Source organism: Rhipicephalus microplus, chromosome 2 (assembly GCF_043290135.1).
Source record: "Rhipicephalus microplus isolate Deutch F79 chromosome 2, USDA_Rmic, whole genome shotgun sequence".
Classification (NCBI taxonomy): domain Eukaryota; kingdom Metazoa; phylum Arthropoda; class Arachnida; order Ixodida; family Ixodidae; genus Rhipicephalus; species Rhipicephalus microplus.
The window spans coordinates 234,410,737-234,433,520 of NC_134701.1; the positions used below are offsets into that span (position 1 = coordinate 234,410,737).

At 43.6% G+C, this 22,784-nt stretch overlaps 1 protein-coding gene across 1 annotated transcript in view; it reads right to left on the minus strand.

Moving 5' to 3' along the window:
• Positions 1–4,655: 4,655 nt before the first annotated feature.
• The window catches only part of LOC119169518 (gonadotropin-releasing hormone II receptor), a 51,550-nt gene continuing 33,421 nt past the window's right edge, over positions 4,656–22,784 (minus strand). The window contains exons 2-5 of the mRNA XM_075877340.1: positions 16,187–16,600; positions 14,302–14,535; positions 13,490–13,831; positions 4,656–5,152 (exon numbers count right to left, since the gene is read on the minus strand). Of these exons, the coding sequence (XP_075733455.1) occupies positions 4,718–5,152; positions 13,490–13,831; positions 14,302–14,535; positions 16,187–16,504 (1,329 nt within the window). The 5' untranslated portion in view covers positions 16,505–16,600 and the 3' untranslated portion in view covers positions 4,656–4,717. The remainder of the gene's footprint in view (positions 5,153–13,489; positions 13,832–14,301; positions 14,536–16,186; positions 16,601–22,784) is intronic.

A 22,784-nucleotide genomic window follows, 5' to 3' on the forward strand; every position in this document is an offset into this window, starting at 1 on the left:
TGGAGTGCTTCAGACTCGAGATAATAGACAAAGATTTCCTCAAACTGCTCTATCATTGATGCTGCTTTCTTTTAAAGCAGCACTGCCTCGTTTCCACTTTCTAGTATATTCTTGGGTCCTTGTTTTTGGCTATGATGTTTTGTTTTCTTTTTTTTCGTTTCGTCCTGTACGCTGTTGAGATGCATCGCCAGCAATGCCACGTCATCGCTGCTTACATAGCTAACGCCCCTATATAATTCATCGAGAGGCCTCGCACTGGTGAGTGAAGCGTCTGGTATAGCTGCCAGGAGCTGTTGCGCAACAGATAACGCCCTACGTTATAAATCACCTCCATAAGCATGGGAGGCCTGCGTATTCATTTTGTATAAGTCATCTGGAAAGCTTCAGTACAACGCTGAGCCATTATCTACCTTGCGCGAGTGTGGTGTCTTGATGTCTCCGCATGTCGAACGGCATTAGTCTGGCGCAGTTTTGTGAGCTTCTCGTTAGGCAAACTCCTTTACCTCAACGGTAAAAGCAAAAACTAGCTTACCCTAATTTGTGATGCGAAAGAAAAGCGTCTTGATCTTGCCAATGTTCACGCCTGCTCAGCAGATAATGTAATCCGTTTAACTCGATGCAGATCACACTTTTCCCTAAAGGAGGTTGGATCAATCTTCGCGCAAGCTCACGCAACAAGGCCTTATCATGGTCATCAGAGCGAGCATGATACGCACGAATGCCTGGCTATGAAGCCGCATGCCTCACACGCCACAGCTGTCCCGGCTATTCATTCGTTCCACGCGAGCTGATGTATGGCACCTCAAAAAGCATAACCAAAACGGGTGCGTCAGCAGTCATTCCACATGACGCCTTAACTTTTCAATCTAGTCCTTATAACCACGTGCCTGAAAGAAACAGAAAAGAGGCACACGCGTGCCGAAAGTTATTCTCCCTTCATCTCTTCCACCCTTTTATTCCGCACCCTTACTGTTCCAATTTCCGGAGATCCCGCTCTGGAGATATGCAAAGAAACTCTCAATGAAAGAACTAGACAGTACGGGAGTTCTGCTATCAGACTTACAAAAGAGCAGACACTGTCGCAAAAGAGCAATAGAAAGCTCGGCAACGCCAGCGTTGTGCACAATACCAGTAGTTCACTATACGCCGACTTCGTCAGTGAGCACTAAAAAGCAACCAATGCTATTTTTATCATCTTAAGAAGTGCAACGAATGTTCTTCCGAATCATGTGCAAATCACGAGGGTAAATGTTTTTTCCTAAACTTATTGTGATTGTATATTCAAGTTATTTATCCTACCACGGCGTCGGTGGTACAATAGATATGCCGATGCTGCGCTCTGTCTTTGCTCGCTTCTACGCCTGGTGAAAAGGTATAAACTAAAGTTAAGTTGGCTAGCTTGGAAAGTCGCATGCAGTTTTACGCGTGACACTTGTGAAAGCTTTGCATGGGGCTTGCTTGCTGTAAGGCCTGGGGCGGCCCAATGCGCTAAAAAGAAAACAAAGCCTGTCTGTCTTAATCGAAAAAAGAAGGATACAGGGCTAACAATATCTATTCAATTACGTGATTATAGTAAAGTGTCAAGGATGTGAGGTTTAGTTACTGTGTATCTATTCGGCTATTTTTCAGGCCGGTAGTGGCCGAGCAATTGTCTCAGCTCCTTGGCTCTTTTTGGCGATTTTACTGTTCCCTCGATTTCAACCAAGTTAGTAACACCTTAGGGTGCCACATCCGGTGTGAGTACGAAGTGTCAAAACCTGAAGATTAAGGCGTGTTTTTCACATTGCGAAATTGGATTTCGCCATTGCATTACGAAAAGTATATTGTATTTGGTGTAATGGCTGAGACTCGGAGAACACTATTTTTTGGAGCCTCATCTTGCTGGCGCCCTATATCTGAACATGACAGTAGGTGGAAGTGAACAGGGCACTAGGAAGCACTACTCAGCGAAGTTCTGCGCTTATTGACATCGCAAAGTGAATATCCGATGCAGCGTGTGCCTTCTTTCTGAATATTAGAAACGCACTGTTACCCGGAAATACTAACTGCATGGATTTTGTCATTAGGAACGATCTTGCAAGGAACTACAATTTAGGCTTCAATATCAGCAACAGCAAGTAATAGCACCTCTATAGAGCACTCAATTTTTATCATCGTCAAAATGCTTTTAGTTCTTTTGAGAAAACCGACACTATACAAGTGAATAGACAGCTATTTCGGTGACAGTGCATAAAACGTTGTCATCATGCACGAAATTATTGTGAAAGTCAGTGATGTATGCTTCACTGTCAGCAATTGTGATGTTGAAGAGCTCTTAGTTACCTTTTCATGAAAACACATCAAGTCATTTCGGTGAAAACATCCCAGTTGGCTTCGTTACGGCGTAAATGTCGCGGCGTAAATATAGCACAAAAAGAAAAAAAAAACGACGGGGACAAGAAAGTGAACACAAGCGCTTATAACAACTGAAAGCTTTATTGCTTGAACCGAAAATATATAGCATCTAAACTTGATGCTCGGCTGAATTCCCCGCATGCGCAGTTTTTGTGAAGCAAAAGGCAAGAAGCCAAAACAAGAACACACCTCCTGCACCCCCTTCTCCACCAGCATATCTCTCGTCTTTTTTTTTTTTTTTGCGCTACTTTTACGCTGTATTGTATCAGCACCAACTCGCTCCCTTCTCCATTTTTTTCCAGTTGGCTTCGCCCTCGTGGGGCTACTTTCGACTACATATACTGCCGTTGGCTGCAATTTGCTCCTTGTTGACTAGCGTTTTTTTTTTGTTCTTTTGAAATTTTTCGATCATTTTTTTGCCTTTTTGTCCTGCGAAACCTCGCATGTGCGTTACGCTTGTGTCAGGGTTATATCCATTCTGCATACGCTAACTTCATAGTTTAAAACTCTGCATACGAACACAAGTGCCAAAAAAAAACGCATCGATGAGTGTTGTAGTATATTTGGTTCACAAGTGCGTAACCTAAACAATAATTTTTAATGAACTTGTTGTGGTTACAAGTGACTTCACCTCCGTGCAGTGCCTGTCTGATGTGGGCAATTCACAACGAAGAGCGTCTGTCACCGAAACTGTTTCTGAGACCTCTATGAGGCGGTGTAGGGCTTCGTCACTCAGAAGTGAGAACCTCTGCTCCTGACAATGTTTGGCTAACAGACTGCTGTATAAAGCATTTCTTTTTTCCTGCGCAGGGACAGTTCCCATCTCGGGTCGATAGCACAGGCCACGATGGTATGGTTATCGAGTATGAAAAACAGGACGTAAGTGCACTCGTGTTGTCACCTTCACCTCTTGTGTCCTTCGTTTTTCTGCTCTTTATACCACGGTTGTGTTTGACGTGCGAAGAACAAGCTCTAAAGAAAGAAAGAAAAAATAAAAAAGAAAGAAAGAAAGGAAGGAAGGAAGGAAGGAAGGAAGGAAGGAAGAGAAAAGAAAGAAAGAAAAAGACAGACAGACAAATGAAGGAAAATTCTTTTAATAGATGTTTGTAGCCTATAAAATAATCGCTCTTTATTCGCAATATTTGTGCAGTAATATTGCACTATATGTTTACCTGACTTCTGCGTAACACTCTGGAAGTGCTGGAACTATTGCTTGAAAAGTGCAGGAGCATTTATAACGAGAAAAAATATGAACGAAGTCTTCAGAGCTCGAAGTTTAAATGAAAGTGAAGAAAATATTGAAAACACGGTTTTACAGGTTGAGACCACTTAGAAATTTATTGTAATCACTTTTATTGTCATATGAAATGTACATGTCAACTTTTGTTGATGTTTTCTTTCGTAATGGTGACACTTGAAATGGCGAATGGGTTCTTATTCAAAACAGGAAGACGATCTGACAGAATCGAATCGCACTTAAGCACATCGAAGTGACATTTGACAATGGTTCAACAGGTGCGACCTATGTAGAAGGCAATAACAGCAGTACACAAGCGTTCGGAATAACTTCTTGAGCAGGTAGCCCATCTAAGGTTGCACAGATGGGGTGACATATGAAACGTCATCAAAGCAAAATGTGGGTGCCAGAAAAATGGTTCCGGAACTGTACATTTTGAACGCACTTCTCTTTATACCATCGTATGCCGCAGGATCCGAAATGCAGGCTCAGAGCTTTTTTTTTGTTGTTGTTGTTGTTGTTGAACCCACGGGGACAACACACGCAAGCAGCGCCCGCCTCAGAGACAAGCTTAAGGTAGTTTCACACTTGAGTTTCATTCACGATTTTTTTCCAGATTATAACATTTGCATTAATGGCGCCAGGGTGATAACAACCTGATTTACGACGAGATACAGTCGTGTTCATCCAGTCACATCACGCAACATGTAAGGCGAAATATGCGAACACTTTTCAGTCACCTGTAGAATTCACAGAGAACTTAGCTAAATGTGCTCATGCGGTAAGCAAACTAAAGGAAATGGGAAAGTTTAAAAGCATGTTCTACATTGAGAAAGACCAAATTATTCGGTTGAGTGTAATCACCGGCTTCGAATAACCACTGCTGCACTTTACGTATTCGGGCTCTCTTCACTGAGCTTTGTATGCTGTAAGTATTACCTAAATTGTTTGAGAGTTTATTTACGAAGCAGATGAGAGAAGACAAGCGTGAGCAAAAAACTTATTCCGAATGCTCCAATCCTGGTTTTCGTGTGCGCATAGCCACCAGATAACTTGTTTGGACGAGCGAACGTCGGTGGACGTTGGTCACACGTGAGATGCCACAACAGTGTTCCCGTTAATGGCGACCATCGGTATCTTTGTGACGCTGCCACAGGGCCGACCACTTTGGTGGCAGCGCGCTTTGCTCGTCGGTGCGAGGCTGTTTACAGAACCGGCATCAGGCGCCAACGACGTCGTCGTGAGAAGGCCGGTGGGATAACGCGTGGTCGAATCGCGACCGCTGCACCCCCGACCACGACGACGACGACCACAGGGGAGGATGTCGCAGATACCGCGGCGTATGTGCACGTTGAAGAGCCCGTAGAACACCGGGTTCACGGCACTGTTGAGCAGGGCCGCCGTTTCGGCCAAGACGATGGCGGCCCGTGGCACCTTGATGCAGTAGTGGCTGTGGATGCGTACGTTGTGCACCGCGAAGTACGGGATCCAGCAGAGCATGAAGCTTGCTATGATGCACACCTGCGAGTCAAGAGCGAGGAAGCTGGAGAATGACGAATGCAGAGGAACATCGGATTTTAGTGAGGTACGTTCCGGTGAAGCCACAAGATGCATAAAAAAAACATGATTTACCAAACAGAAACACTAAAACCCTCACATGCCACACACGTAAGCTCCGCCAAGCATGCGAACGCACACTGGAGCACAAACGTCAAGGTCATCTTCATTTTCTTTGATAGCGCCACAGAACCGCGATTCCTGACAGCCAGGCATATCTCTGTAAAATATGGAGCAGACTATGGCGATGAACATACATTTCGAGCATTCTGAAAACCTTGACGTATTCTTTAAGGTAATCCCGATGAATCTGTTTGACTCATTTTGCCTACACACGCTCAGCTATCCTCCTATTGATATACTTAATAAAAAATGCGTGATAAAAAACAACCAACAAGACCACTCAATCGAGGAAGAAATTTTGACGAAGGAAGAGAAACCCAAGATAGAAGAATTAACGCTAAGATGTTCATCCCAATACACATCACTTATAGTTTCGTGGCCGTCTTGATGGGCTTGTCGATGCGAAAAGCCGTAAATAATGGAATAAAAAAAACAACTTTTCATTAAAAAAAACATGTCGCCACCGATGTTTTGTGACATGCAGGCAAACGTTTTTAAAAATCTGCGCCTGCAGCATTGAAGCCTCCCTGGTAATATGCGTTCGTGCTGAAGGCGTTATCGCACTAAACCTGGTCGTGAAAGAACTAGTTCAGAGTAGACACAACAAAAAATTACACTTAAAGATAGATAGATCAATAAATTTTTTTATCATGGAAAGGGAGGGCCGAAGGTCACTGATGGGGAGACTGGAGGAGGGGAGAGGGGTGATAGGCACACAATAAATCACACGTATCGAACCGCTGCTTATTTCGAAATGGGCTAATGTGACAAGGTGATGAGGGTTTTTGAAGGGGCCTTTTTGTACCGCTCCCGAATCGGGATATGAACCAAAAAAAAAAAAACTTGGTGCTGGGATTGCGGCGATCACTTATGGCCGCAGCGCGTCCCGTGCGCGGGACCCTCTATTGAACAACCCTTATAAGAAAAAGTACATAAAGACGGTCGCAGTTTCTTTCAACGAGAAGAAGCATAGATAGGTGCAGACAACTAAAAAGTACAAGAGGTAGCATTTCTTAGCAAAGCTTAGTTTCTGACAGCTCTGACATCGCACTCGTCATGAACACCAAACCTCTTCAATACGTCCACTCATCGTGCTTTATTCTTTACGCCACTGTTAGCGCGATTTTGCCATAATTATTATTTACACGTTTTTGAAAAATTAAGGCATGCTTTAGAATAAGCATGACAAATATTACGTAATTACAAAACTAGGCGTTATATTCGTTTAATAGTTTATGGCACCAACTTCTTATCTGCAAGTTTATGCAGCCTCTTAAATAGAAAAAAAATCATTATTTGAGGAGTATACTGCACTGGCGGCAAGCTTGTACTTCGAGTACAAAACTTTACTGAATACTTCAATGCCTTGATCTTAAAAAATGCTATGTATCAATTGCACACTTCGTTCCTGTTAATCTTTCCCTGTCAATAAAATGTGTAGTTTGAATGCGGGCGAGAAGGTAGAGGCATTTTGTACTGCAAAAAAAAAAAAAAACGTTACGGTACTTCTTTTCGCCCCACTATAAATCGATGAGCGCAATATATTCAGTGGTGAAGCCGCATTGCCTGCCTTAAATGCAAATACATCGTGAACTCGCACGCAATGCCCCTAACTTTGAACCAAACCAAACAGATTGCCCCCAGCTTTCAAAGAGCGCCCCAGAATAATTATGTGGAGTTTGTGATCTGGTGTTTTCAGGTGGACTGTTTTTTTATTTCTGTGATTTTTTCAAATTAAAAAGCATACCCTTGCAGAGTGCCCGCACAAGCGCTACGAAATTTGATAGGCCAGAGCGCTTTGAAATAACAACAGGGATGGTGCTTGCAGGAAGTCAAAATTGACTTTCCGATGATAAATGTACACTGTGGTGTTGAGGGGCAAGGTCTTCAAAAAAAGATACCTGAACCAAAAGAAATCGTAAGAGTTCTTGTTTCAAATTACTGTTGTATCATGCATTTTTTCTAGGAGCATGCAGGCGTCTCTGGATCTATCGTGGCCCTATTTCAAAATTCCAGTACATTTCATTTTTCCTGAACGAACCCATTTTTATTATGAATGTTTTTGTACACGTTGTGACAAGGAGTGTAGACTGCAAGCAACGCTAGAGAAAAATAATCAAGTAACCTCGTATCGGCAACGAGCCCGAAACGGTTTCCGTGACATACGCAAAAGCAATAGTAAGCTAAGCGAGCGCTTTCAGCGTCTTGACAGCTGCATGTGACGAACGACCTTGCAAATTGCCATTTATTAAAGTCGCGTTTGCTTATCTTGATTCTATTATGAACTTAGGTTTCGTGCGCGAAGTGTCATGTTTAAGTGCCTCGAGTTTTGTGCTAAGCACACGGGGACGTAAGTTCGCTATAACGAGATCAGCAAGTATACGTGACTGATAAGGAGGTTCGAGAGCTCCTATCTTCAAGAACAGCAGCCTCATGTTCGTACCGTTAAGACATGTTAGCGAGCATGCGGCCTTCGCACTGAAGTTGAAATGGTCTGGCGCTTGTGTTGCGTGCGAATTTCAACGCCTATTACCCCCGCGGAACGTAGCGTTATGAAAAATGCGCTACGCTAACGTACCAATTCATTTTTACTGCGTAACTCTTACACCGTTATATATCAACGAGGCTTACGCGTACGGGTGTTTGAGACGTATCGTTAGCTACAGACGGGGAGCGTAGCAGGTAGACGACAGCAACGGAGACCGTCTGAGGCAACTGTATATACTTCAATAAAATGGCCCAGAACTTTTTCCCCAACAACTGCAAAAACTAGGAGCATACCACGACTTTCATGTAACCTACAGCATCGACAAAACACCACTGTGACCTTCTTATCACCACAGCGTCACTTCCGGCGGCATCTTCACTTCGTACGCGAAGAAAAAGAACCGAGGTCAGTATAGATACAATGATTCACCTTTTATTCGTCAATATGTCAGTCAAGCAAGGAGCTTTCCCGTGCTCAAACTTCGCAGTGTTTGCTGTTAATCTTCTGATTGATCAGCGCATTATAGTGTAATCACCGCCGGTTTTCTTGCTGCGCATGCGCTGTCGAACGAGAAGGCCAAGCCATGGCGACAGCCGCATCACTCAGAGATAACACACGATGCGATGAAGAGCCTAATTCAGCCTGGCTTCTGCTGCAGGCGAAGCGATAAGCGCTAACTTCCCGACAATATGAAATGTCAGGCGTCTCACAGATGACATCGCCGGCATACGAGCCGTTGGAACCATTCTCGCGCCGCTACAGCAAACTGCCCAGCCGGAGCAACGCAACCATGCGCACGTTTTCAGGAAGATGTACGACAACGCGAAAACGGGGCATACATGGCAGCACCTAGAGAGGTAAGGAGGAAAGTTTGGCATGCTTCACGGTAAGTGCATGCAGTACGTGTCACGCATGTCGCACCACTTTTCACACCTGGACAATGTTAGGCGAGCACCAGACCACGTCGCTCGCTGAAAAGGGCTGTTGTTTCCAGAAGTTGATCGTTGCGTTTTCTATCGCGTAAACCTGCTCGTCGTTAACGCCTTTCGTATGCGAAGATAGCAGTAGTTTCCTGCTCTTTGTTAATAATACGTATTTATGTTTGTTGTTGCGCTTCATATTATCTGGTCGCGCTGAATTTCGCTCTCGCCTTCAAGAACACCACAGCTGGCACAGCCGCAATTTCAGTTAAAAGTGTTCATTGGCACGGCACTTTTCACCACATAATATTGGCAGGTGCTGCAGTTATAGTAGTCAAACTTGCTTCCTGCTCACTATTTTTCTGTAAGAGCATTACCAAGAAATACAGAAAACGGGAATGATGAAATAAGGCTGCGGATTTTATTATTCATTCTTTATCAAATAATCAAAACAGGATCCTTGTATGTTTAAAAGTTTGTACACTGTGAGCGAAATACAGTGCTCGGATAACTGCATCAACAGTCCTCAGAAACTTATTCTGCATGAATATAGTGTCACAAGCCGCCTTAGAAAAAATAACCATTGCACAGGTACGCTAACCTACTCAAAGCACATTTCTCTAAAAGCAAGAAGAATATTAGAGAACATAGTTTATAAGTAAGGGTCTATGTTTCTGGATAAATTTATAAAATGCCATAAATATACTTTGCTAAAATTTTTCACACTTTCCGGTCTTAAAAGGGCATTTTAACTATTCAAAGGCATTTGCAAAGCTGTGAATCATCAACTAAAAAGCACGGACGTGGTTGCTAAGTTGAAGCAGCTTCGTTAAGCATGTTTGTGTCTATTACAACGATTTTTTTTTGACAAAATGGCGAAGCCTTTTGCACAAAATGATATTCTGGCAAGAAAAACAATTGCAATTATAATTCAAAAGTATCAAGTTGGTCTCCTGATGAAAGTACTATGCAGTAATTTTCTACTAGTCCCTTTTGGGGAACGACAAGCTTTTCATTACTACAGTCCTTAGCGTTAGCTACTTCTACAACATGCTTTTCCTGCAATATCAATTCACTAAGAACAGCACATACTTACATTTCTATATAAAAATATCTCGGGTCCATTGTTTAGCGCGCCTTGAAAACGATGGGAGCCGGAAGAAAGAAAACGTAACATGCCACATTGAAGCTGCAACGAAGTAGCCTCGTATTTGTCAGATTTCGAAAAGCTTTAAAAATGTGCGCCCTTTTAAATCCTTCACACGAGGCTCACGTGTTTCAAGATGAAAAAAAAAATGGCTACCAGGGGTGACCATCGTGGTGGAAAGACTTGTGGTTGCGATATGAACAAATGTAATTCGAGTATTTGTGCTTGTGTGCATCTGTGCTAGCACATTCAAGCCTTCGAGACATCCGAAGCACACTTCGTTTGTTCGCAAGTTCTTCAAATCAGAGTTAATTTTGCCTAATATTTTGGAGTGTTGTGAATAATACTAATAATAATAATAATAATAATTACAATACCCCGACATATTACGTAATAACATATTATGATTATTATTAGGTTCGAACGTGCCAAAACAACTACACACAAGCACACATACTCGAATACAAAACACTTACTTTTTTTATGAAGATGACAGGGACTGAGAGAAAAGGCTGAGAAGCAGCTTGACCAGCTCCTGCTACTTCCTAAGGTACCCTTCAATAAGTTTATAACAGTGCACACGTCAACAGCCTTGCACACAAGCTAAATGAACATAAGTAAAGTGTGGGATTGGGCTAGTTGGTAATCCATATAAAACTTCTAGGCGCGTAAAACTTCAGACAACTAACATAAGAGACAAGGACGAGCGCAGACTTTCAACTGATTTTATTACTACTACGACACACATATATATATTGGAAAGAAGATAAGCAACACACAAAAAAAGGCGAAAAGAGAGATTGCAAAAAACATCACACAAAATCAAAAGGCGAAAAGAGAGATTGCAAAAACATCACGTGCTCACCCTGGGCCCTCACGTGCCGAATTTAAAAACGCCAATTCTTTCCCAGATAATGCTATCGATGGTTTGCTGATACAGCTACCTCGAGCAATTGCTGCAGCTTCAATTACAAGTCTTGTGCCTTCATTAGGGTGGGACGCGAGAACCCTTGTCTGTTCGAACAAAGGCTGGCATCCACATTCGGAACAATGAGCGGCCAAAAAACCGTCCCGTCCTGCATTTCTTACTTTCTGGCAATGTTCTTGAAGTCTTACATTGAGGCACCTGCCCGACTGACCGACGTACTCAAGTCCACAAGACAAAGGTACGCCATAAACAATCCCTGTTGCACACTCAACAAACTTCTTTCGGTGCTTAATTTTGCAGCTACTCGTAGTGGTTCCTACGGGGCTTGTTTGGACAGATAATTTTGACAATTTATTCGGTGCGGAAAAAACCACTGACACGCCCGCTCTCTGGCCTATCTTCTTGAGTTTATGCGAGATACCATGTAGATACGGTATCACCGCCACCCTCTTGGGAGTTGCTTCTTGTAAAACGTCCCCATCGTTACCGGCCCTTGATTGTCTGCGCAGCTTCTCACACACAGAAACTAGCAACGAACCGGGATAGCCCGCTGCCTCTAGACGGAGAATCTGCCTGTCGAAACTTCGCTGGACTGAGTGGAAGCAAGATTTTGTTAAAGCGTTATATAAACATGCCTTTACAATTCCACGCTTCACCAGTTTGCTGTGAGAAGACGCGTACGGTAAAAGGGGTTTTTTCCCCCGTGGCTCATACGTCCAACACACGTGCCCAGCTGAAAAAGTTAGTATTAACTCTAAAAACCTCAGGGAACCATTTTCCGGCAACTCATACGTGAGAGACAGTGGTTCAAGGCATTCCTGGAACACTTGCAAGACTTGCTGAAAGCACTCACTAAGGACCTCAAGATCGCAATCAAACAAAATTAAGTAATCATCGACAAACCGGAAGCACTTACTGACATTCATTTGTACCAACCGTTGATGAATCTTTCTATCCAAATGAGCGAGATATAAATCGCTCAACACTGGGGCGATGCATGAGCCAATGCACACGCCTGTTTTTTGCAGAAAAACTTCACCATTCCACTCCGCAAAGGTGGAGGCAAGGTAAAGCTTCAGCACATCCAGGAAGCCAGAAACAGAAATACCACACTCGTTTTGAAAGGCAACAGCACCATAATCAGAAATTGCTTTTTCAATGACATCAACAAGTGGTTTTTGAGGCAGAGAATAGTAGAGATCCTTTATGTCGATGGAAACACCCACTCGACGAGTGGACACGTGTTGACGGAGGAAGCCAACAATCTGCGAAGAATTGTTCACTAGAAAAGGATCATTAATCGGCAACAGTTTTAGGTACCTCTGAAGCCAAGAGGCAACACACTTCTGCCATGTGTCCCGTTCAGAGATTATAACACGAAAGGGCATATCAATCTTATGCGTCTTTGCAGAAAAAAACAAATTAAGCGCCAGTCTTTCTTGTTTGTTAACTGATCTCACGAGGCTACATAGATTAAGCTTATCAAGCATGTTGCACGCTTTTCGCTTCGCATCCTTCAGATTAATTTGCGGGCAAAGGTTAAACACAGAGTCAATAGCCGCGTGGCCTTTACTCATGAAGGTCCGGTTTCTTACGACACAAAACCCACCTTCTTTGTCCGAAGGCAGCAGACATAGTTTGTTGCTCTTTAGGTAGGAGACGACTTTCCTCACTGGAATGGTCTTTCCTCGAGGCGCATATCGGTAGAGGACATCAACACCTTCTGAAACACACCTCTCAGATTCACTGTCCGGGGCAGCCCTTGAAACGTTCCGCACTAACGAAAGCAGTTCCGCAGGTGAGTTTTTCCTTTCCACGGCGAACTTTGGTCCCAGGGATAGCGTTGTCCTGACGTAGTCTGGAAGACTAATTCCCTCTTCAACGTGGAGCTGTCCTGCAGAGCGCACTTGGGGACGCCGTTTTTGGCGCCGAAGTAGAAGCAGCTCTTGTTTCCATCTGCTCTCTACAGCATGGTCGATCAGCTTCGTCCATTCGTGCCGTTTTTTCACCCTTGCAGACCTTTTTTTTTAACTGCCTGTTCTAAATGAACAGGCAGTTAAAAAAATGAAAGCATGGCTAACAGGGATTATCATCATCAATGCAATACATTTCACTTCAAAATAATATTATTAAGAAGACATTGCAAAAACTAATAATAAAAAAGTAAGCGCCAAATTTCGAAGAATCGGAGATTTACGAGAAATACGCTTCGGTAATCGCCGAATTTCCCAAAAAAACAACAAAACTCCGAAAAACACCCTCCGAAGTTAAAAAAAACGTAACTCCGAAAACATGGAGCCTCATTTATAGGGCAATCTATATAGAGCAACACGGCTATGCTGAATCTCGTTTGAGCAGGTAATTCGCATAGATCAAAGCTCGACACACTTAGTGCCGGTGAAAACTGCTGACCAAACTAGTGTAGGAGGAATTTCTGAGCTCCAAGGTGTAATGAAAAGTCATAACCAGAAATGCATTAGGAAGACAGATGGGGAAATCTAAAGGGAAGAAAAAGAACAGCAGTTTACATCAGAGGCGTGGAGCCTAGAAAACCAGCGCATCATTATACTGATGCTGTTTCCGTGACAGAAATAACGCCAAGTTTTTTGTGGGACCCGAAGTCAGAACACTTTCGTTGTGGAAGAATCCACAGCGTTGGTGTTATGAAACTAATCTCAAAGCAACTGAGGCGTACCGTAAGCTTAAGTGTCTTCGCCCGCGCCCTGGGCAGGAGTGGATTTCCCTGAGCGCATCGACGGAGCAAGGGCGGTGAAGATTTGCCGTTGGCTTTATCGCTGTCCTTGCTTCTCTGCGATGACGTGCTTGTAGAGACGAGACAGTTGGTGCCTTCTGAGCCAGATGCCGCCCACACAGCTCGTAAGAGCCGCAGATAGCAGGCCGAGATAAGAATGCCCGGCGCCACAAGGATGTATAGGGTGAGCCAGGAGAAATACAGCTGTCTCTGCCAATGACTTGTGTATCCCACACTGAGACACTCGTAATGAGGACGGCCAGACGTGGTCACACCTGTCTGTACCTGCGCAGTACGCGAAAATGAAAAGACACGAATCCAGATTTACCTATTGCAATCTGAACACAGTACATGCAGGTCACCTTCAGCTGCTAAGCAAGTTAGTTTTTCCATTCTCGATTGACTTGCGTTTTTGGTGTCGATCACATTTTATATTCACCTAATGAAGATACTCGTGGAATGCCGAAACGCATGCCGCATATTCTAGCGAACATTTTTACAAAACAGGTAATATTTTGCACAGGATGGGACTCAAGTTCAATCCGGCTTTTTTGTGGGGGGGGGGGGGGGGGGAGGGGTTGGCGGTACTGTAACAGGAAGCATGGAATATCTAGTTTTTTTTAAAAGAGCGGTGCACAAATATAAAAAACAATCTGGTGTGACCATCCACTAAAAGCACTTCAACCCAATTTGCTGCTACAAGCAGCGTGTAATCTTCTATGTTACATGCAAAGATAATGCGAGCGCAGACCTACCTGCACGAAAATGAAGAGTTGCGGCAGTGCAAGCAGAAAGGCCAACGCCCAAGAGACCGCCACCATAGCCTTGGCGCGCCGCAGACCCGAACGTGACTCAAGAGGTCGACAGATGGCGGCGTACCGATCGTAGCTCATCGAGGCCAAGATGAACGTGGTCGAGGCCAGGGTGACCATTTGCACGTACACCACGGCCTTACAAGCGGGGCCTCCCAGCACCCAGCCTCCTGAGATCTGTGAGGCGAAGGAAAGCAACACGTGCGACTCACGTTTCGTAATTTCCTTTTTAATGCGAATACCTTAGATGCCTCTCAAATACAAAAACTGATCGCGAGTGTCATCGGTGTCCCGTGGACCAGGTGTCAACACGAGTGGTCAGAATTCTCGGTTCCATGCGACACGGGCATGCTTGACACCTTGATATCGCGATTTCTACACGTCGGCGCCACTACGAGGAAAAAATAACCATCACGAGGTGGTGTCACATACTATCATCGTGTCACAAATCACCAAATTTTTGTGACGTCACTCTGAATTTACGTGGGGGCATAATACGATGACGTTATGTGAGATATTGTCACTGGTTAAAGGTGGGCCGATCACGGAGGCGAGGGAAAGACAGGTGACTTGCGAAACTCATCAATTGGCTCGGATCTCTGAGGCAGTGCAAAAAAATGGCAGCATATTCACGGAGTGAATGATGGAGAGTGGGGCGAAGCATTCGTCCGTCCATGCGTCCGTCTGTGTGACCGTCCATGCGTCTGTTTGTGCGCCCGTCCCTGCGTTCTTTCATGCATCCGCCCCTGCGTCCGTTCATTCGTCCATCCATGCATCTGTTTGTGTGTCCGTTCGTTCATCTATTCAACACTCCAAGTGCCACCATCTCGCACCTTTTTTCATATATTCCCCATATAGAAGCACCGCCATCCAGCGCACATTCCAAGGACTAAACGAGAGGTGGCACACGCACACTTTCTTACGGCCTGCGCTTTGGGTCCACTTCCCACCTTTAACCACCTCGAGTTCATGGTATATTCTAGTTCACTGTATTCATGGCACTGCGACCAAACGCTCGCTAAACCTTTCGAAAACCAAGGAGGTTACGCCCAGCGAGTATCACGTAGCAACCTTTCCCTGTCAGATAGGGCTCAATTTACATGCCAATGGCTGCTAATGAGAAATGAGAGACAGGAGAATTCGGCTTCTTCTTTCTTACGGCTTGCGCTTCGTATCTACTTCTCATTTTTAACCACCTTGAGTTCATTCATGGTATATACAAGTTCATTGTATTCATGGCACTGCGGCTCAACGCTCGCTAAACCTTTCTAAAGCTAAGGAGGTTACACCCAGCGAGTATAATGTAGCATCCCTTCCTTGTCCGATAGTGCTCAATGTACATGCCAATGGCTGCTAATGGGGATCGCAGCGTGCGCGTTGACTAAAAGCCGAATGCTCATGTCTCTCATTCCCCATTAGCAGCCATTGGCATGTACATTGAGCACTATTTTTTATTGTTAAACAACGCACAGAAGAAATCTCTCACTGGCACCACCTTGGAGGTCAAGTGTTATACCTATTTCGGTTATGTGCCACTGGTGGTTACGTACGAGGGACGCCCAAGCCACGCCATAAGGAGCTTCGCCCCTAAAACCCCTTTTGGTGAAGAAAGCTTAGGGCCGGAAATATAGATCGACTGACGGATACAATGAGGATTAGTCTCTGCGTGTTAATCTCTTATTTCGTGTATATTTACGCAGGCAAGTCGTTCAATTATATGTATTGGTTTACAGTAAACAGCAATCAATTTTAGTGAGAATCGTGGGGAAAACATGACATTGAAGAGCACACTTGCAGGCCACGCGTCGTTAAGCCACCACTCACTCACCTCGAAAAGCATTTCGGATGACTGCGTGAAGAGACCGACTGCCAGGTCTCCGATGGCCAGGTGTAGGATGAACAGGTTTACACGCGAAGCACGCTTGGGAGCCCTGGGTCGAGCCAGCACGGCAACTATGGCGGCGTTTCCGGCCAGCGTGAAGAACATGATGACCGACAAAGGCACGACGCGCTGCACCAAGGACGCATCCCACACAATGGCGTCTGGAAACACGACCGCTTCGTCCGATTCGTTAGTCCAACTCGCCACCGTTCCCGGAAGTGGAACACCTCCCAGTCCACGCTGGCCGCAGCTGCCAGTTCCCATGTCTTAAATGCCGCCTACTACGCACCCTCCTCTGTCTGCACCAACGTCGGTGGCTCTTTCATTTTCTGTATCAGCCTGGTACGCAAAACGATGTATCTGGAAAAACAATCGCATTGCGTATGTCACTGTTGAGGAAAACGAAGTCCATGAGAGGGCCACACAAAAAATATTTTGAGCGAAGTTTTTGTTGCAGAACCTTATTAGGTATGTTGGCCGTGCTACTGTTCGTTGCTGCTGTCTGAAATATTAGGTTGGTTGACTTTGTTCAACTTTATTAGCAGTTGTGAAAGACGCGACTGGCGCGCGATAGTTAGGTCACAATAAAATATTTTGAGACTGCTAAACGTTAATTCAATTATGCCACTCTTAGTAAGTTAGGTGACACGCGCATTCACACTTCCAGTCCTGCGTTTGCATCGTCATTTCTGTTGTAGTCGATAACTTTCTCACTGCCTTTCTGGCAGCCTTTCTTTAGATGTTTTTAAAGAACTTAGTCAATTTGCCAGCTATCTGCCAAATCGGGAGCTTAAAGGGGAGCTGAAACACTTTTTTGAGTCACCGTGGAATTATTTACAGAAAAAAGCGTATTGCACCACAAGTTCAACGCCACAAAAATATTCACAATCCGTCTACTACGAGTGGAGTTATAAGGATTTGTCACACGCTGCAATCGCATTCTGTCTTTTCTCGTCCCGACGAAAGCGCTGGAAGTTAAGCAGGGAGGGATTGGTGGGGCAAACAAAAAGCATCATGGGAATCTCGTGACTATGAGCACTTTTTTTCTTTTTTTCCCCCTTCGAATACACGAATTTTCGAGAGCGATCACGCGTGGACAAGTGACATCCTCTTGCAGCGATCTCTGTAACAACCAAGCGCGCCATGTTCAAATCAGCCAATGGCTGATGAATGCGCCGTCTACGTGGGATTTTTTCAGTATCTTCAGTCATTTCTCAAGGAAAGAAAGACAATTTTTAGCTGACTTTGATAATTTATTGTAAATTCCATGTCGCGTGCTGCGCTATAACATTTGGCTCGCGTGTTTTCCGGAGCCTCCACTACCGATCGGCAGCGTTTTCCGACCAAGCTAAAAAAATGTTGTAGGGCCCATTTAACATGTGCAGTGGAGGGTATTTGCAACAGCTTCCACTTATTGTCGGTAGTGAATCATTGTGCCATAGAGCAGTAATCTTTACCCTACGTTGATTAAACTGTAGAGTGTCTCATTATATCCGCTTTACTCCTAAATTCAGCTTTGCTGTGAGCATTCGTGGGTGCACAGGGTTGCGGTAGTTGAGAATACCATCCTTGGTTGATTATGAACATAAACAGGTACACCGCGATATACATTGTAGTCCACGGTTCCACATATGTCTGGAGGAATGGAATAATAGCCTGCACTTGTGGTAGCCTATTTAGAAATATGTAAATACTACCTAACGCTTCCTTATTCAAGATATTGTCACAATGTCGTGACGTGGCTGAAGGTAGAAGACTGGATGGTCAGATAATAAACTGTTTATTCGGGCCTGACTTGTGGCCACGCAAAAGCAAAATCAGATTACAGCAAGATAGACACTAATAGAGGTTGGCACAGCATCGGCCGTCCATCAACTGACAAGCGGCGAAGCACGTCGGCATTTATACTCTTGCCATGGAATGTTCTAGGGTTATCATTAGTGGCGCCGTTGGTTCCAGAATAATCTGTAATGTTGACGAAGTGGGCGTAATCTTAACAAAAGAATCTACTACAGCATCGAAGCTTTTATAACATCGTAGGCGTGGTTTGCACTGAACGTAGTGTAACGGGGTGATAACAAAACTTGAGGAACGTGGCAATATACACAGGAACATCACTCGTTAGAAGTCATTCAGAAGAACAATATATACCATAAGAAGGAGGTGTTATTTCTTGTCAGAAACCTTAGACTATTGAACACCTATTTATTAACTGTAATATCGTACAATACTATTTTTTGGGGAGAAGTTACAGAGAACTATAGGTATAAAAGTACCCCCAATGCCTACAAATCTTGTTTCCTAGTCCTCGGAAAGTGAAGTTTAACAGATTAATTTTATCCTTTTACTCTGTTTACATAGGATATTGCGTAACTTTTTGGCATACAGGCATTGACTATATAATATTAACGTTCAACGTGTACGAGCATGTGTCACTGTTTCGGGGAAATTGCTCTCAAGGTGGCTAGGGCATGTAGGACTTAGTTGCGAGTAAGAGGTTATATAAGTGTTGGATGCACAAATGCACAAAAAGAAGTATGATGTATGAATACAAACTATTGCTAATTGTAGCCAATCAAAGAAAACACAGATATACAGTACTAACCTTTTTTTTGCTATGTGTACATATGTTGACCTCTCTAGTTTACATTTCAAAAGATCTAGCGTATAATCAGTTATTCTCATTCAAATTCTCTTTAGACAACCTTTATTTGCCACTTTTAGGCATTCTCATGGGGGAAAAAAGACGTTAACCACATTCTTTTTTTTTTGCTTTTGTGTGGTTTTGCCTTTTAAGTAAACGAAATAAATCAGCCGAGTAGTCTAAGAATGGCTAACTTTGAGAATATGAGCTCACGAGGCAGAATTCCACAGCCGACACTAGAGCACTATTTCTTAGTGGTAGAATAGTTTGTATTTGTAGCCTGCAATAACGCTATTGATACTAAAAGCAGATTTAATTAATGAAGCAGTAACTTACGTGCTTGCAGTATACAAGTAATAAGCAGTTATAAACTCAAAACTAGCAATCACTGCAAGCCTTTCTAACAGCATACGTAACCAGTGAATTCAATGCTTTTTTCTATCTTTTCTTTCCCTGACACGTACTCCAAAAGTAAGCATGAATTCCAGCCACGCTGGTTGCGAAGGATGCGGTTATCGACGTTTCAATCTGAAGCAAAGAGGTGATCTCTCCCCTTTGTGCTGCGTTGTTTCTGTGTTGGTTACGATTTACTGCAGCGCATAAGTTGCCGCCACCTTTTGTGTTGCTTTATCGTAGAATGAAATTTACTTCTACTAAAATCACGCTTCTCTATTGAATTTCGACGCTGAGTTCTCCTTTTGCAAACACTGAAAACTGATAGTGCACTTCAAATCCTCCGTATTTAAATACAGGGTGCAGCTGGAACAAAATTTATTGTCGTCTTTAAGCCTCTTTTCACAAATAGCACACATGGCCCACACAAGTCTGCAGGCGCAAAAAAAAGCCTTACTTTTTTTTGAATGAGCGCCGAAACTTTTCATGAATCGCCGCTGAAACTTTGACGTAGTCGTGCCTCCATGAGAAAAGCTGACTTTGTCGTGAGATCTTCACCTTGGTTTTTCTGTAGTAAACGATCGGTTAATACCAAAATGCGTTCAAGAGATCTTTCGTGGTTTATTTTTCTTTTGCAAAAGAAATCAAGTGCTCAGTGCAACCGTCTACAACAATAGGAAGAACCGCATTTTTTTCTTTTAAACCACATTTCGACACGTGATCTGCGTTCCAGAGCACTTTCCCTTAATTCAAGCCGCTTACCAAGTGTTTTTCTAACTTAGGATTTTAAGCTTTCAGACGGTTTTTCGCGATGTGTGAGTTCCTTTGTCCAGGCTTAGCAACTCGAAGAAAGTTAGATATCAGAGTTCTCCCCCATGCGAACGAACGCTGCAGTTCTTTAAATGTATCCCTGATCATTCAATACGGAAAGCCTGAAGAGAACGTAAGACCTACTGAGACCAAAGGGGCGTGCTTGAGTACTTGTGCCGTTATGTCAGGAGTGGCAGCCTGCCGATAGAAACGCGGTATTTCATAGAGGTTGTAAAGACAGGAATAGATTTTAACAACGCGACATGAGTGGCAAGGTGCTTTTGACAAACATATGTTCACCTATTCTTGTCAAACAATTAGCCTAAATAGTTTTATATTTTTAATACATTTATATTCCTTGTTCTTTGCACTACGCAAACAAAAGAGCAGTGTGCCCCTTCTTCATATTCCTTTTCTGACACTATGAGGACGTCACGCAATCGTAACTGACAAACAAAAATAATTATCCAGGCTATGGTCGTTATTTCCTTTAAGGCTAAAATAATCTACACCTGAACGCGCATGAGCAGTGTGTCGGGTTTTGCTTATCGACCAAGCAGTAACAAAGGTCGTATAGGAAAAAGTTCAATGCAAGGTGCCATAAGAGCTCAGCCAACTGAAAATGAGCTACCATTAGGCTCCCAAGGTCGGTGCTTCCGAGCTATATTCATATGTCACACATGCATGAAATGGTAGCAGTGATAACATCGTTGAAGTCAATGCGAAATGGATTGAGACCGAGTGCAAATGTCGACACGAAGTGCCATCACAATAAATGCCTGACAGACACCAATCTTATTAAATGATGTCATGTGATAGTATACAGTAGCTTCAGAGCACTGTACGCAAGGTCCATATGAATTACCACCTAGCACGTAGTTATTCCCTACTTCAGAGCGCTCAATTTATCCTGATACGCAATACAGTAGAATTGATCTCTTCCTTTCAGAAGTACGGTCACTTATAAAATGTCTTTTCAATTGATAGTTCCGTAAATGTCAGTACACTACTCTAGATCAAAGGTGCGCGAGAAAAGTGTACGCGATAGAAGCACACTACGAAAGATATCCTTTCAAGCGTACCCTTATCCAAAGACGAAAGCTTCCCGAGTTCGAAATGACTGTGTCATGAAAGCGTGGGAACTCGTATACTTCCACCGAATCTTCTGAAATTGAAAGGTATAAACCTTTATCATGGCTTCCCTCCAGGCTGGGACTATTTCACTTATCTATATGGTTACTGCGAGCGTCTTTATGCCTTACTCTTCATTTCCTTCGAGATTGAGCCAACGGTTCATATAACACCTCCATCAGATCCCTAGGCCCGTCAGGTCTGAGTATTTCGATGACAGTCAGGGTCTTGGAGTGCGAAGATAGAAAGTTGGTCATCCTCCCACCATTTATCATTGCCAGCCAGGCGGCAAATCAGTCAGCCTGAGAATGACTTCGAAGTCACCTTGAATCTAGTGTGGAATAAACAAGCGATATCTATTTTACCATTAGGGTCACCGAGCTCATGGCTGATACTTTTTGCTGGGCAGGCCTTGTCCTGCAAAACTGTCAGAAAAAATTCAGTGTAGCGATTTTTGAAACTGGCCTCACTATTTCTTTCTTTGTCATACGGCAAAAAATTTCTCCCCGCTTCTTTTGTTTTTCGGAAATTCTGAAATCGCCATCGACAACGCGAATCCCGTGCCAAATCGTCATTTACTGCTAGAAGTCATATATATTTCTTTTTTGTTCCGAATGATTGCTTAGCATGGTGATCTGCATGCCATCACGTTGGCCATTGCACTTTTTTTCAGTTCTGTGTATTTTCCTTACAGTTTGCAGTTTCTTTTTTTTTTTGCAAAGTGCACTGCATTGAATTTTAAATGCATCTTGGATTTTAAATTCCTTAACGTTTTTCTTATACCAAAAAATCGCATTGGCTAACTATTTAGTACATCAGTACCTGACCAAATGAAGAAAAACGTAGTTTACTGCTTTGCATCGCATATTTTCGCATATCATTACGGGGTCATGGGCTACTTTAGATGTTCTCGCATTCTAAGTGTACTGCAGACACTGTAGATTTTTAAGCATTAAACATAACATATAAGCTGACCCGGGGCAATAGAAGACAAACTCCTTGTCATATGGCGCTAAGTCGTGAGATTCTTGAGCTTAAGTCACTGCACGGGAACTACCCAATTTCAGAAACTTCACTTCGGCAAGACTGAAGCATCTGATTACATATGAAGCAGCGCACGACGACAGGCACAAAAGGAACGAAAGGGACAACGCTGCACTCTCAACTAGTTTATTTCGCAGAAGAACGTGGTTACTATACAACAAGATGGTCTACCACGTGCTACAGTGACGTTCAGGCTACAGCATATTTTCTAAAAAGCACACTTCACAATCGCTCGAAGTAATCGATACTTGGCTAATGCAGTGGTCTTTATTTTGCGATGTGGAAGGCCTCGATCACGTCCCTGGTCACCTGATCTCTGAGACTGAAAGAGAACGGCGGAGAGCAGCCACACTTTAAGCCATATCGCCTTATGATTTGGTGCCGTCAGAGGTTTGGTGGAGAATTGGTGGACGTTGCGATTAGCAATAATCTGCGTTTTGTTACTTCTGACAAGGAGGATTGTTTGTTATTTTATCTCATGGGCTTCTCCGAACAAAGGAGTTAAAGGCAGTTGAAAAGAAT